The sequence below is a fragment of the Acomys russatus genome, chromosome X (genome assembly GCF_903995435.1).
Source record: "Acomys russatus chromosome X, mAcoRus1.1, whole genome shotgun sequence".
NCBI classification, from domain to species: domain Eukaryota; kingdom Metazoa; phylum Chordata; class Mammalia; order Rodentia; family Muridae; genus Acomys; species Acomys russatus.
Window position 1 is genome coordinate 119,135,456 of NC_067169.1, and position 13,004 is coordinate 119,148,459.

The 13,004-nt window shown below is 45.8% G+C and overlaps 1 protein-coding gene across 5 annotated transcripts in view; it reads right to left on the bottom strand.

The window, feature by feature from the left end:
- Positions 1-12,087, bottom strand: part of Ids (iduronate 2-sulfatase) — a 138,687-nt gene extending 126,600 nt beyond the window's left edge. For all 5 annotated transcript variants that reach the window (XR_007830196.1, XM_051142046.1, XM_051142044.1 and 2 more), the window contains exons 1-7: positions 11,955-12,087; positions 10,953-11,089; positions 10,106-10,283; positions 8,321-8,409; positions 7,149-7,349; positions 5,373-5,543; positions 736-862 (exon numbers count right to left, since the gene is read on the bottom strand). Coding sequence is in view for 4 of the 5 variants with exons in the window: in XM_051142046.1 (XP_050998003.1) it covers positions 736-862; positions 5,373-5,543; positions 7,149-7,349; positions 8,321-8,409; positions 10,106-10,283; positions 10,953-11,089; positions 11,955-12,072 (1,021 nt within the window). In the remaining variant the exon portion in view is untranslated. The remainder of the gene's footprint in view (positions 1-735; positions 863-5,372; positions 5,544-7,148; positions 7,350-8,320; positions 8,410-10,105; positions 10,284-10,952; positions 11,090-11,954) is intronic.
- Between the last annotated feature and the right edge of the window lie 917 nt (positions 12,088-13,004).

Below are 13,004 nucleotides of genomic sequence, written 5' to 3' on the forward strand. Positions count from 1 at the left end.
CCTATTAAATACATACTCTACCACTCAGCTGCACAGAGGGTAGGGTGTAGAATGGCTAGCTTTCAAGTCCTTATCATCCAGGAAGAGCTGCTCAGTGCAGCTGAGTGGTACCCTATGATGCTCTTCCAGAGGACTAGAGTTCGGTTCCCAGTACCTATATGAGGTGAATCCCAACTGCCTGCAATTCCAGCTGGTTGCCAAGGGTACTTGCATACAGAGCATACACTTATACAGACATTCACACAGAAATAAAGATAAAATAAATTGGGGCTTGGAGAGACAGCTCAGCAGTTCAGACCACATCCTGCTCTTCCAGAGAAGCCAAGTTAAATTCCTAGCAACATGTCAGGCAATTTACAACAGTCTATGGCTCCAGCAGCAGAGGCTCTGGAGCCTCTACTGTCATTGGTAGGCACTGTACTCACATGCACACACAAACACACAAATATATACATGATTTAAAAATAATAAAACCTTTTAAAAATATTAAGAAACATTAAAAACAAATCCTTTCTCACAAACAACTAAGATAAAAGATGTATCACTTGCCTCCATTCTCACATAGCAAAGATGGAGGCCCAAGAACAACTATGTTGCCCTTAACTCTCTTGATCCTAGACTCAGAGCACTGCTGTTTTACACAAGAGTGCACCCCTATGTACATGGAAATATTTCAAAGTGTGCTTCACAGGAAACTGAGATGCTCGATTCATCAGTGCACTGCAAAATGCTTACCATGATCAGATGTGAAAGCAATAATTGTGCTGTTGGCTAGATAAAGATCATCCAAAGCACTCAAAAGACGCCCAACCTGAGTATCCAAATAGGACACAGAAGCAAAGTAGCTCTGGCGAATTTTCCGCTGAAAATGAAACAAATTACAATGAAAGCATTTTTACTCTCCTTGGCATACAAAGAGACTAGCTACCTGAATGAGCTTCTTCCCCCATCCTCTCGCCCCCCCCCCCAACCTCTCCATTGACTGATGATGTTCTTAGCCTAACCCTACCATTCCCCTTCCTAGCCTCTGCAGCCCTTTCCTATAGAGGCCAGACTAACAATCTGCAGGACCAAACTGCCATGCTTGAAGTTTAGTCAGCTTTTATTTAGGATACAGACCATGACAAATGGATGCCACTTACTGTTCCTTTCTGTCTACTCTGCATATTCTGGACAGTCCCTAGAAATGAAAATGATCTTTTAATCCTTGTATGCCCAGAGCCACTCATTCTCTGATGAGGGGTATGCCAAAGAAACCACTCAGCTCAATTCAAGCCACCAGGTGACTTGAAAAACTAGAAATGGAGTGTCTCCCAGCCATAGATACCAGAAATCCAAAATCAGGGCTTGGGGATGGCCATCTCTGAAAGTTGTGGAGCTACTGCATTCCTTGGCTTGTGGCAGTCATTAAACTGTCTCAGTCTTCACATGCGGCTCTTCCTGCATTTGTTTCTGTCACTATCCTCCCTACTTGACTCCTTTCTTATCAAGACAAAAGTCTACATTCTGAGGTATGAAGAGGTAAACAGTTCAATATCTTTTGCAGGGGACACAAACTGACCCCAATAATGATGCTGAGTGGGCCTTTCCTCTGAATACTTTCTTACCTACCAAGAAGTGGGAATTGATTAGCTTCATGAACCAAGCTGTAAAGTATAGCTCATTTCTAACAAATTCTCATTGGACAAAAGGACAATGAAGGGCAAGAGTGGTCAAAGTCCCTAAACCCAAGAGGGACCATTGGGACGAGGTCTATGCCCACAAGTAAGGATCCAAAAGTCGTTCCTGGACTGACTCCTCTATTTTCATTCATAAGTCTTAAGGCTAAAGATTATTCTCCCTCTCCCACTAGCCCCTCCAAGTAGTAGTAAGCAAGATAACCACTGAACATCAGCCCCATCTTCTGCCATCTTCAGGGCCACTGCCTTATCAGATGGACCTGTCAGCTGCAACTTGTCACTGCTAGGGTAAGGACAGTCATGAGACTTGTCCCTTCATCTGCGCACAGTGACAAACATCTATGCTTATAGAACATTCACATTATCAGAATGAGAAAGGAAGGCAAACAGGAAACAGCAGGTTAGGGCCAGATACCATAGACTTGGGAGTTCTTCAAGTGAGTGAAAGTCTAAGGCGGTAGGCAAGGAAGCTTTTTCAAGTCATAGAGGTAATACAATATAGGTTGCAGGTTAGCAAACGTCCTGTGGCAACAGCAGGGCAGAGTCTAGAGGCTTTAGATCAAATAGCAGCAGACCACTACCGGCACCTAAGAAGAATTCAGCACACTCACTGAAAGAAAAACAGAAAGGCATAGCATCTTTCCAAGGCACTTGGAAAGCTGGAGCAGAAGGATCACCATGTATTTTTGTTTATCTGGGGCTACAGAGTGAGACCCTGTCTCAAAAAAAAATGGAAAAAAATTAAAAAGCAAAATATGCTCCAGTGTTCCAGATGAAGTGTTTAAAGAACAGAGCAAACCTAGGAGGAACTGGGGGGAGAGGATCAATCAGATGTGGAGCTAGGCAAGGAAGCTGGTGCCGGACGAAGAAGAGAAAGGCATGGGTGATTAAATTTCACATTCAGCAAGAACATTACTTGCTACCATGTGACAGGAAGGGACATAGTGGAGGAGGAAGGAGAAAAGGCAGTGGTGACGGCCTAACCACATGGAACAAGAGAATCAGGGTCTCCACAATCATCTGCCTGGGAGTAGCTCACAGGAAGGTAGTAGTGTGTGTCTGGAGGAGTAGTTTTTAGAGGAATCTAACAACAGGACTCAGATGAGGCTAACTAGGGAGAGTGGGAAGAGAGGCCAAGATGGGGGACTGAAATTGAGCAGGGAACAGTACCTCAGTGGGAGACAGGAGGACCCTGTTATGTATACTGCAATAGAGGGAGGGCAGAAAGGTTGGCAAAGCAGCCCAGGAGTCAGACATCTTTGATGACATTGGTGAAGAATAAAAAAGTAGCAGCAAGCTTGGGGAAGGTAGAGGCTTACAAGATAGATTTTGCTAACAAGGTCAGTGTCTGCCACAGTGAGAACTCTTAGTGATTGAGGGAGGCAGAAGCCCATTCAGAGAAAGATCTAGAACAGACCAGGAAGATCATGGATGCAGCCAGAATGGGCCACTATTCACTGCCCTCCAACAGTAGCTGAGGGAGCAGAGCAGCAAAGAAAAGAGAATTGGGCGTAGGTGAGAGACATGGTCCAGAGCGACATGAGCTGACAAAGAAGCTACAGAGAACATCAGTAGGAACAGACCTCACAAAACAAGCAAAGAGCTCACGTGGGCAGCTGAGGACCTCTGCTTAGTAGCAATAGAGGTTGTCTCATGGCTGGACTGTCTCATGATTAGGATACTGCAAATGGGACAATTGTGCTGAGGAGAATACAGGAATAAGGAGAGCCATGCCACAGGGCCTCCCGCCCCAAGACAGAGTGGGAATAGGGGCAAAAAGACTGTCAGGCACGGGAGCTGCAAGGGGAAGGCGTGACAGCCAGGCTTGTGAGCAAGCAGCTGTAGGCCTAAGCCTAAAACTGGGAGGCTGAAGGAAGGAGAGCTAAGTTTAGAGATGACATCCAAAGCTACAACAGGCCACCAGAGAGCATGGCTCAAGTCCACAGATCATGAGAGGCGTGGTACCACACACAAGATCATTCAAGTGACAGTATGAGCCATGCTATCTGCTGTGTACAATAGCTAGGAGTAAAAGGAAGGCGAACAGAACTTGCAGGGGGTCCTCTCCATGCAGCTGGCACTGACCCTATGTACTTCCACAGATTTTCTACACTCTTTTGTAAAAACCACAGCTCAATGCTCTCACACCAACCTTTTACCCATCCTGCTTCTGTGTGATTAAGGAAGTAAGGCCCAGCAACTTGGCAGGGGTCATGCTGTTGGCATCGGGTGGAGAATGAATTCAAAACTAAAGTTTTATGAAGGGATAAAAGCAACCAGGGGATTTAAAGTTATATGTCCATGAGGCTGAAGCAGCTACACTTGGGACTGCCTCCGTTTCCTCGGCTGATAACAGTGAGGTTATCATCCAGCCCCAACACTCACGTGCTTGGGGCCCTTCCTGGACATTTTAACTGACTCTCTAATAAAACATTCAGGTACAGACCTAAAGCTATCCAAACCATCTTGTCATCAGACTTGACAATGCAGAACTAAGAAACTAGTGGCAAGTTGACACATGTGTTGATTTCCAAACTCTCTCTACTTGCCATTTGTAACTCAGGAATCACAGCTGGGAGGAATGCACACACCTCACCTCTGAACTCTGGCTGTGCAAACTCAGGGCCCAAATAGCTCTGGACAACAAAAGATACCTTTATGTGTTGGGCTTGCTTCATTTTAAAATCTATTCTCCTGCAGTGGTTTTCAAACCACTGAGTGCATCGCAGCCACCTGATACACTTTCTGGGGAACTGTGGTTTCTTTGGCCCCATCTTGAGCTCTAGGGCTGGGAATATAGTTTAGTACTATGGTACTCGCCTAGCACATATGAAGGCCTCAGTTCAATCACTAGTACTGCAAAAACTAAAAAAGGAAAATAGGAAAAGAGAGAGAGACAGAGGATGTGCATATACACAGGTGGGCCAGAACTCTGTACTTTTAACAAGTCTGCAGAGCAAATTTGATACATACAGTTCAAGGAACATACTTTGAAAATGCTATCCTCTTTTATCCACTACCACCTGGTTCAGCATTTCTGTCCTAAGACTTCAAAAAGAATATGTCTCTGCATGTCTTTTTCACTCACAGTAGGGAGAGGCTGAGGGATGATGAGGGGATGACTCAACATCATTAAATGACTAACGTGGAGGCTGCTCAACCTCCATACCAGAGCAAAGAGAGACCACACATTACAGCTGACAGCACTGGCCATGATCCCCCACCTACGTCTGTACCAAGGCTCAGCTTAGTCAGTCACCCCAAGAGTGGCAGGCACCAGTTTAGGCTTTCCCACAGAGGAACACAGCTGACAACCTATAATTAATGAATTGTGACCTATTAATTAATCTCCCATGGCTAGGGAAGTTCACCCAAACTCCATCTGTTCCCTGTACCTGCCTCCAGCAAGTCTGGACGCTACCTTCTTTGGAAGCGAACGTAGTTATAAGGAGCTTTGATCTGCACAGCACTGCTCGTGTTGATACCAACAGAAATCCACTGCCCCCGCACGCCCCCCCCCCAATGATAAGGAAGGGTTTTGTTTGGGATTTCTGAAATAAGATCTTAGTATTTATCCCAGGCTGACCTTGAAGTCATTATGTAAACAGGTTGGCCTTGAACTCAAAAGTAGCCTCACCAATGGTAATACACCATTATTAGTGCCTGGTACATCCCCAAATACACCACTGGTACCTGAAAATCCACAGGAATTGGGCCATAGGGCACACTGATATTTAAGGCTTGGACATCTTCCCGCTCCCTGATGTCCATCCAGGGGTTGTAGGCTACAGGTGGTAGGCTATCAGGGACATGGGGATCAGGAGCCAAGGTGATGTTTTCCAAGGGATACAGCTTCTTAAACTCCTAGGAGAAAAACATGCAAAGCCACAAGTTTGCTACTCATTTGGCAAAAGCACACGAGTGTATTTTCTGAAAGCCTCTGATACACTCACTCAGTGCTAATGCTCCCCAGGTACTCACCCGCCCTCACCCGCTCTCATAAGATCTAAACAGCAACAAAATCCTAAAACATGTCTCCAACAATGACAGCAGCAACTATTCTGTCCTTTCATTGACAGGTGCCTCCCTGCTCCTGTCCCCACCTTACTCCTACCATATAAAGGTGTGGTGAAGCACAGTGGGTTTCCAAAACCTCCCTCAGCTTCGGTGAGTCATGACGAGAGCTCACAGAAGGTCCCATTTACAGAGTGAGAAGATTTCAAACCCAATCAGCAAAGGAAAAACAAACAGGAAGGTCTATCTGGAGGAAACCAATGCTGAGCTTCAGAGTCCTTTCTCAGCAATTTCACATAGGAGGCATATATACTACCCCAGCTGGGTAAAATGCTGCCAACCAGTGAGGCTCATTAAAACTGCAGCACCCAGTTCTGACATGGTGCTCATCACGGAGACACTCTGCCTGGACCATAAAATCTCAGGCAGAAGGAGAGCAGTGATTCAGCATATACCATGTCTGCCAAAACCACTTAGGCGCTGCCAAATCAAAGGTCCCAGTTGCCAGACAAGGGCCAGCCTTATAAGCACACCTCTGAAAGGCTTGCAGCGAGGTAGCTTCGAGAACTCTTTTCTGCAGTGAAGCAGAACAGGCTCAATGGCACAAATGTCTTCGCAAGGGCCTGCGAGCTCCTGCTATGAGAGGCAGATCCTCAAGGCTCATCAAACAAGCTGCCCAGAACAAAGAACATACTTCTCAGTCTATACTCTCATGTATAACTAAGGTACATTCTTTGTAAACTGAAAAGGCTGGGCTGCTCAAGCCCAGGGGAAAAAAAGCAGAGAAAACCTGGGAAAATTATTTAAAAGGACTACACATTCTAAATGACATAAAGAAGCACAGGGTTTGAAGTGCCAATGAAAATTCTATCTTCTGTGCCCACAGAGTGTGATGTGGACTGAGGAAGCAGACTTCATGTTTCCTGGGATTATCACCCAAAGACAATCCCTTTTACTTTCTCATAGCTTTGCCTCACCTCTGTACAACATCATTCTACAATCCCACCCACATAATGAGTTCAAAAAGAAGAAATCAAACCTCAAGTGGAAGAAAGTAGAAAGCTAAGCATATTTTACAAGGTTCTTTTCTGTTTGTTTTGCTTTGTTGTTTTTTGTTGTTGTTGTTGTTGTTTGGTTTTGTTTTATTTTTGTTTTTGTTTTTTGAGATAGGGTTTCTCTCTGTGTAGCACTGGTTGTCTTGGAACTCTCTAAGTAGACCAGGCTGGCCTTAAACTCACAGAGATCTGCTGCCACCACCCAGCTTTTTACAAGATTCATACATGTTCTAAGATGATTTCTTGTCCTTGAACTTTCACTACCATCATTCCAGTACACCTAGTACCCATTAAGAACCCTGGTAGGTTATGACACCTTCAATGCACAAATGCTTCTTTGTAAGTAACACAGATATCACAGATACAATGGTGTTGGATCGGCCCTCAGGCAGCTCTTCACCTTGGGGTATCTGAAGGGGATGTGTGGCTTGTGATATCCAACTGCCAGAAAGAATGGACTGACTGATGTTTTCAACTTTTTCAACAATCGAATGGCTTCCTCTGTGCTCTGTTTGTCAGGCAAGGTACCCTCAGGCACATCTGCCACATCCACAGGACAAAGCAGGTTGGCGTGGAGTTTTCCATCTTGTCCCCTACATGTCTTTCGAAACAAAATATGTAACATCAGCCTATTAAATTCAATATATAGAAATCCTGACAGTTATACGTCACCTTCACCAGCCCTCAAGTTGTTAGGCCTCTGAGAGTGAACAGGAACATTAAGAGCAGAACTGACCCAACAAAGTATTTGTCCTTTCTCTAGACAGGGACAAAAACCACATAACATTCAGTTTATTGCTGTGAATCTTGTCTCCAGATCATAACTAATTAAAGGGTACCCAAGTAAACCATCAAAAGGATACCATCCTCAGCTCAAAACTTCATCCAGAGCATCAAAAACCCATTAAACGAACTGATCACACTATTGCTTGAAGTTAAGGATTTAATTTATTATTTGTATTATGTGGACACATGTGTTTGTATATGTGCCAGTGCATATTTGGAGGAATACACTGAAAAGTAGGCGTCAACCTCAATTTTTCCTCAGAAGCTATTCACACCTTGTTTTTTGAGACAGGGTCTCTCACTGAGACATTAGGCTTGGCTAGCTGGGCAGGAAGCTCCAGGGACCTGCTTATGTCCCCAATACTGGCTTCTTGATGGGTGCTAGGGATTGAGCTTGGGTCCTCATGTATCCAGAGCAAGTACTTTACTGAGCTGTGACCTTGACCCAACTTAAGGTTTTAGAATGAGAAAAAAAAATAGTCCAAACAGCCAGGTGTGGTATAACATGGCTCTAATTCCAGCAGCATGAGGGAAGATGAGGCAGGAGGATTCCAAGTCTGAGGCCAGCCTGGGCTTCAGAGCAAGTTCCAAACCAGCCTCCCTGGACTATATAGTAATATACTGTAGAAAAAAAATTTTAATCCCACAAAAAAGCCCAATTGCTAATGATCCTAATGCTTGTTTCTATAAGACATTACAACAAGCAAATGTTACAAACAACATAGTATAACAGCTTAATAGAAAAAGCAAGAGGACAGTGCTTCCTCGGCCCACACACAGACTTACCTTAGTGTTTTCATACTTCTCTGTGGATGGATGATAAGGTGGAAAAGACCAGCTGTATGGAGAATCATCACTGTGATTTGAAGATATGCCTTAAATGGGGGGAAAGAATGTTGTTGAATAAAATGCGAAAGGTCTTTCAATACCCCACTGCCAAATTAAAACTGAACAATTATGCAAGTAGCTCCTCCCCTCTTTGGTCCTCAGTTTCCTCACCTATAAAATCAGGGGCTCAAGATAGATGATATGTTCCTATTAAGAGCAACTGTCCAGGTAATCATTTTAGTAATGAGCATTGAACCTCCCAATTCCCAAGCCTTGTGAATTTATACTATTCTCTGTCTATGAAAGAAACTCAAAATGACAAGCTCAGTCAGCCTATCAGTGCAGTTCCTTAGCGCCCGAGCTAGAGAATCTTGCCCACCCTAAGGAAGCAACAAGCCCCTAAGGAGAAAGCAAAAGAGACAGATGAACATAGGAGGTTCAGAGAGGGCCCATGCCTTGCACAGTACCAATCCCATCGATAAATCAGCCAAGACTCAAACCCATGCTTTCAGCTCCAAGATCACAGGTACTCAGCCCAAAGCTTAGTAGTTTATTGTCTACCAAGCAAAAGAAATAGCATATGAAGCCAAGAAAGAACTGCCAGCTGTCAAGAGTATGGAAGTGCCTTGGAACTGGGAGGTCTGTACCTTACCCCTAGATCTCCTCACCAGAAAGGAGAACAAGGAACCACACATAGGCTTTGTTTGGTTTCCCTTCCTAAAGTATAATCTCCTCTAGAAAATACTTCCCTCCAGGTGTCCTCAGGCAAGCAACGTAAATACCAAACTAGGAAGTTCAATTGATACTCAGCTCCGGCGCACACAATATGATTTCTGATACACTGTTTTCAAATCTGAGCCTGTTATTTCCAACCTGTGCTGAAAGCTACGTTCCAGAGGAAAGCTCCTGAGCCTGTCAGGAATAATACTATGCTAAGGGCTCTTGGAGACACTCAAGCTGTCTCCTTTGGTCCTAAGTAGTATCATCTAGATGGATCTAGCACTTTGAACACAGCTCACATTCACAGATGCCCACTCTGGCATGCTCCCTTGGTTGGGTAGCAAGACACCTGCAGCAGCTTTCCTCTGTGTGGTGCAATTACACATTTATATTCTTTGGTTTCTTTTCACTCTTGAAATCGAGTAATCATGTGATCCTCCTATCTGCTTTAAAGTGTTGTTTATGCTTCATTTTAGAAGTAAATAACCAGTTTATCAGGCAGTATTCAAAGTCAAAACCTGACGCCTGACTGACTTCCTCTTTCTGACATGACCCACAGAAAAAGCAGTAGCTTCCAACTGCAGCCCATACCTAGTCATCAAGTACACACAGTACCCCTGGACATTAACGGTCTTCAGATGAGGTTGCCTCACCCCCAAATTTACAGACAGACACCCTGTAAGGCACAGGGTCAGGTCCAGAGCTGAACTGACCCCAGAACTGCCTCTCCAACAGCCAGTGTACCTCCACAACCCAGGCAGCTGCATGATTCCGGTAGCATCACCTCCAACTTGTAAAAGGAAACCAATTTCTTTCTTCATTTCCATTTAGAATATGAATAAGAAACTAGGTTAAAGAAGTATTTTGTTTTGTTTTGTTTTGTTTTTTTAATAGAAGGGCTGCAATGAACAAGTCACCCAGTCTGCAGGGGAAAGACCACTACAAGGCTAGTCTCAACCCAGCAAGGGAGTCTAGGATTCAGGCACAGAAAGAGAACCCAGACTTTGGTAAACTGAACAGTACCAGGGTGAAAGACTTTCCCAACCGACATGGTCACGTAGCCATTCTCCTTGAAGTATTGAGGGATGGTGGAAAAATTTCCAGAGTGTACCCTCCAGTAGGAATTGAAGTCATACAGGCGGGTGGTATCAGGCCTCCTCCCGGTGAGGAAAGACACTCGACTTGGTGCGCACACTGCTTGCTGTTAGGGAGCAGAAGCAAATGTCAACATCATCCCAGGCAAATGTGTCTGCAGGGTTCAAGGTAACTAAGCAACCTCTCTGGATCCTCAGCAACAGCCTGGCAGCTGAGTCATGCAGATCTCAAAGCCATCCAGTGGGATTTGAGCATTGCTCAGATACCAGCAAAGGAAGAGAGCAACCAGGCTCTCAAAGCAGAGTGAGTGTGTGTGTGTGTGTGTGTGTGTGTGTGTGTGTGTGTGTGTGTTTTCCTGTGCAATGGCACCCCTAGGTACCCAGAAAGGGTAATGCTCTCAGAGGGCAGCCCTGAAAGGGGATTCAGGGGAGGCCAACTGCCAGGAATAGATGACTGACTCTTAGCCATCCAAAAATCAGCTGGCAAACCGGCATGTTGGATTTTTCAACCCCGAGCAGTTCCTGTTTCTAGCTGAAAGCTGGCCAAGCCTGTCCTAAGCATGTTAGGGCCAGGACACAGTCTCCACCCAAGGAGGAGGGCAAAGAAGCCTTGTAAGTTCAAGCTTCCTCATCAGTGGAGAACAGGTTTACCTAGACCTCCATTTTCTAAGCTCTGTTTACCCCTTTCAAGGAGGTCTCTAGAACAACAACACACAACTCTCTATTGTATAAACACAAAAAGGCATATACCCACACGTCAAGGTCCCTGAACATACCTGGGCAAAGGCATTCTGAAAGAGAACGCTATGGGATGCCAGCTGGTCAATGTTCGGGGACCTCACTAGCTTATCTCCATAACAGCCCAGGGAGGGGCGAAGATCATCCACGATGATCAGAAGAACATTCGGAGCATCTGCACAGAAGGGAGGGACTCTGGTTACATCACATGCACTAACACTGAAAGGCCCCCTCCCTGGGGTAGTGAGAGGGGCAAGACTAGCCCCTGCTCTTTAACAGGTCATATAGAAAAGGGGCAAGCAGGGCTCTGCTTTAGCAAGGCTGGGAGCGGGAGTGCCCAGCAGCCCTAATCCAGGGTGAGAGTGTCACATCAGTCATGGCCTCACACCTAGGTGAAGAAGAGACAAAGGTGGGAGAGGGGGAAGGGGGATGAAAGAATGAAGAGCAGGAAGGACTAGAGAAGATAGATGAAACGATGTAAAGATGATAAACTGAAGGAAGGACGGATAGAAGGCAGGAAAAAGGAAGGGAGGGAGGGTGGAAGGAGGAAGAAAGGAAAGAAAATGGATAGATGGAAAGGATGGGCCGTTGAGACGTAATGTGTGCCAATGGATGGCGCCACACTAATATGTATATGGGCAGCACAAATTGGACTCAGTGGATTATAAGAACAAAAAGAGGGACTGGAGTTGGGATTGCGGTAGATAAGGAGCGGGGGGGGGGGGTGGTGAGTGTTATAAAAATACGTTGTATGCAGTTACGAATTTCTCAAAAATAATGAAAAACAAAGATGAGGTGGTGATGGAGGAAAAACATGAAGGGTTGGAAAGTAGGGGGAGAGGGAAGAAGGAAGGATGGCTACATGCATAGAGGCTGAAGAGATGGAAGGAACGATGGATAGAGGGTGGGGGAATGAAAATGTGGAAGGAAACTGAAGTAAGAGAAAAAGAGAAGGGCGGATGGATGAAAAAAAAAAAAGAAAGAAACATTAGCAGGGACAGACGCAAGGTTGAATAGAGCAGGGAATGAGGAATTGGCACCTGTAGCCGAGTTGCCTTGCGCTGCGGACTCCAGGGAGATGCAGAAGAACCCTAGTAACAAACTGAAGCTAAGCAGGCGCCGGCCAGGCGGCGGTGGCAGCGGCGGCGGCGGCGACATTCCCGCTTCGGTGCAGCCCTGAGGAAAGCTATCTTCAGACTACAGTGAGACCATGGGGTAGCCTTAGCTGCCGCCACCGCCACTGCCTCCACCGCCACCGCCACTGCCTCCACCGCCACCGCCTCCACCGCCACCGCCGCCACCGCCACCACAGTTAAAACGGAGAAAGCTATGCGACGCAGCCGCCTAGGGCCCAAAGGCCCGGGCGCTGGCCTGAGCGCGAGTGCGCCTGCGCAACTTCCACCCACCACCACCACCACCACCCCTACTCCCCGCCCCTCCTTGTAAGGAGAGGAGCTTGTTGGCCCAGGAGGTCCGTGCTTGATCCGTCACAGTGGGCGGAGCCTTAGCCGGAAACACTGCTGCTGTGGCTTTCCCTGAGTCAGTGGGAAAAGCAGTCTAGAAGTTCCTAAGGTTTTCCAATTGAGCTAGTTTCTTGCCTCTTTGCCTTTGCTAGTTCTGTCTTTTACCAGGAACTCCATCTCTGCCCTTATCTCTCTATACATGTTAACTTTCCTTCAGCCCATTCTCCAAAGAAGCCCTTTGCAAACTTGAATTTTATACCTAAAAGAACCTATTTTTCCTTTTTATTGGTTCAATAAATCCTTATTTAGCACTGCACACACACACACACACACACACACACACACACACACATCGGGGAGTGTTAGCAGTGTCGGAGTTCTCAGTTCTTGCTCTGATTGAGCTTAAAATAAACTTGTAGACTGTGCCTGGGATGTAACTGGTCTGAACCAAATAATACTGAGTGGGAAGGTCTTATTATTTTCTATGAGGTGATTTAGTCAGAACCTCACTGGTAAAGCAATAGATGAACGAATGTGGGAAGGATAGGAACAAGTCAACGGATGTCTGTAAAAAGAGGGCCCAGCAATTATGGAGCAGATAGTTGAGGATGATGATGGCTAGAGCCA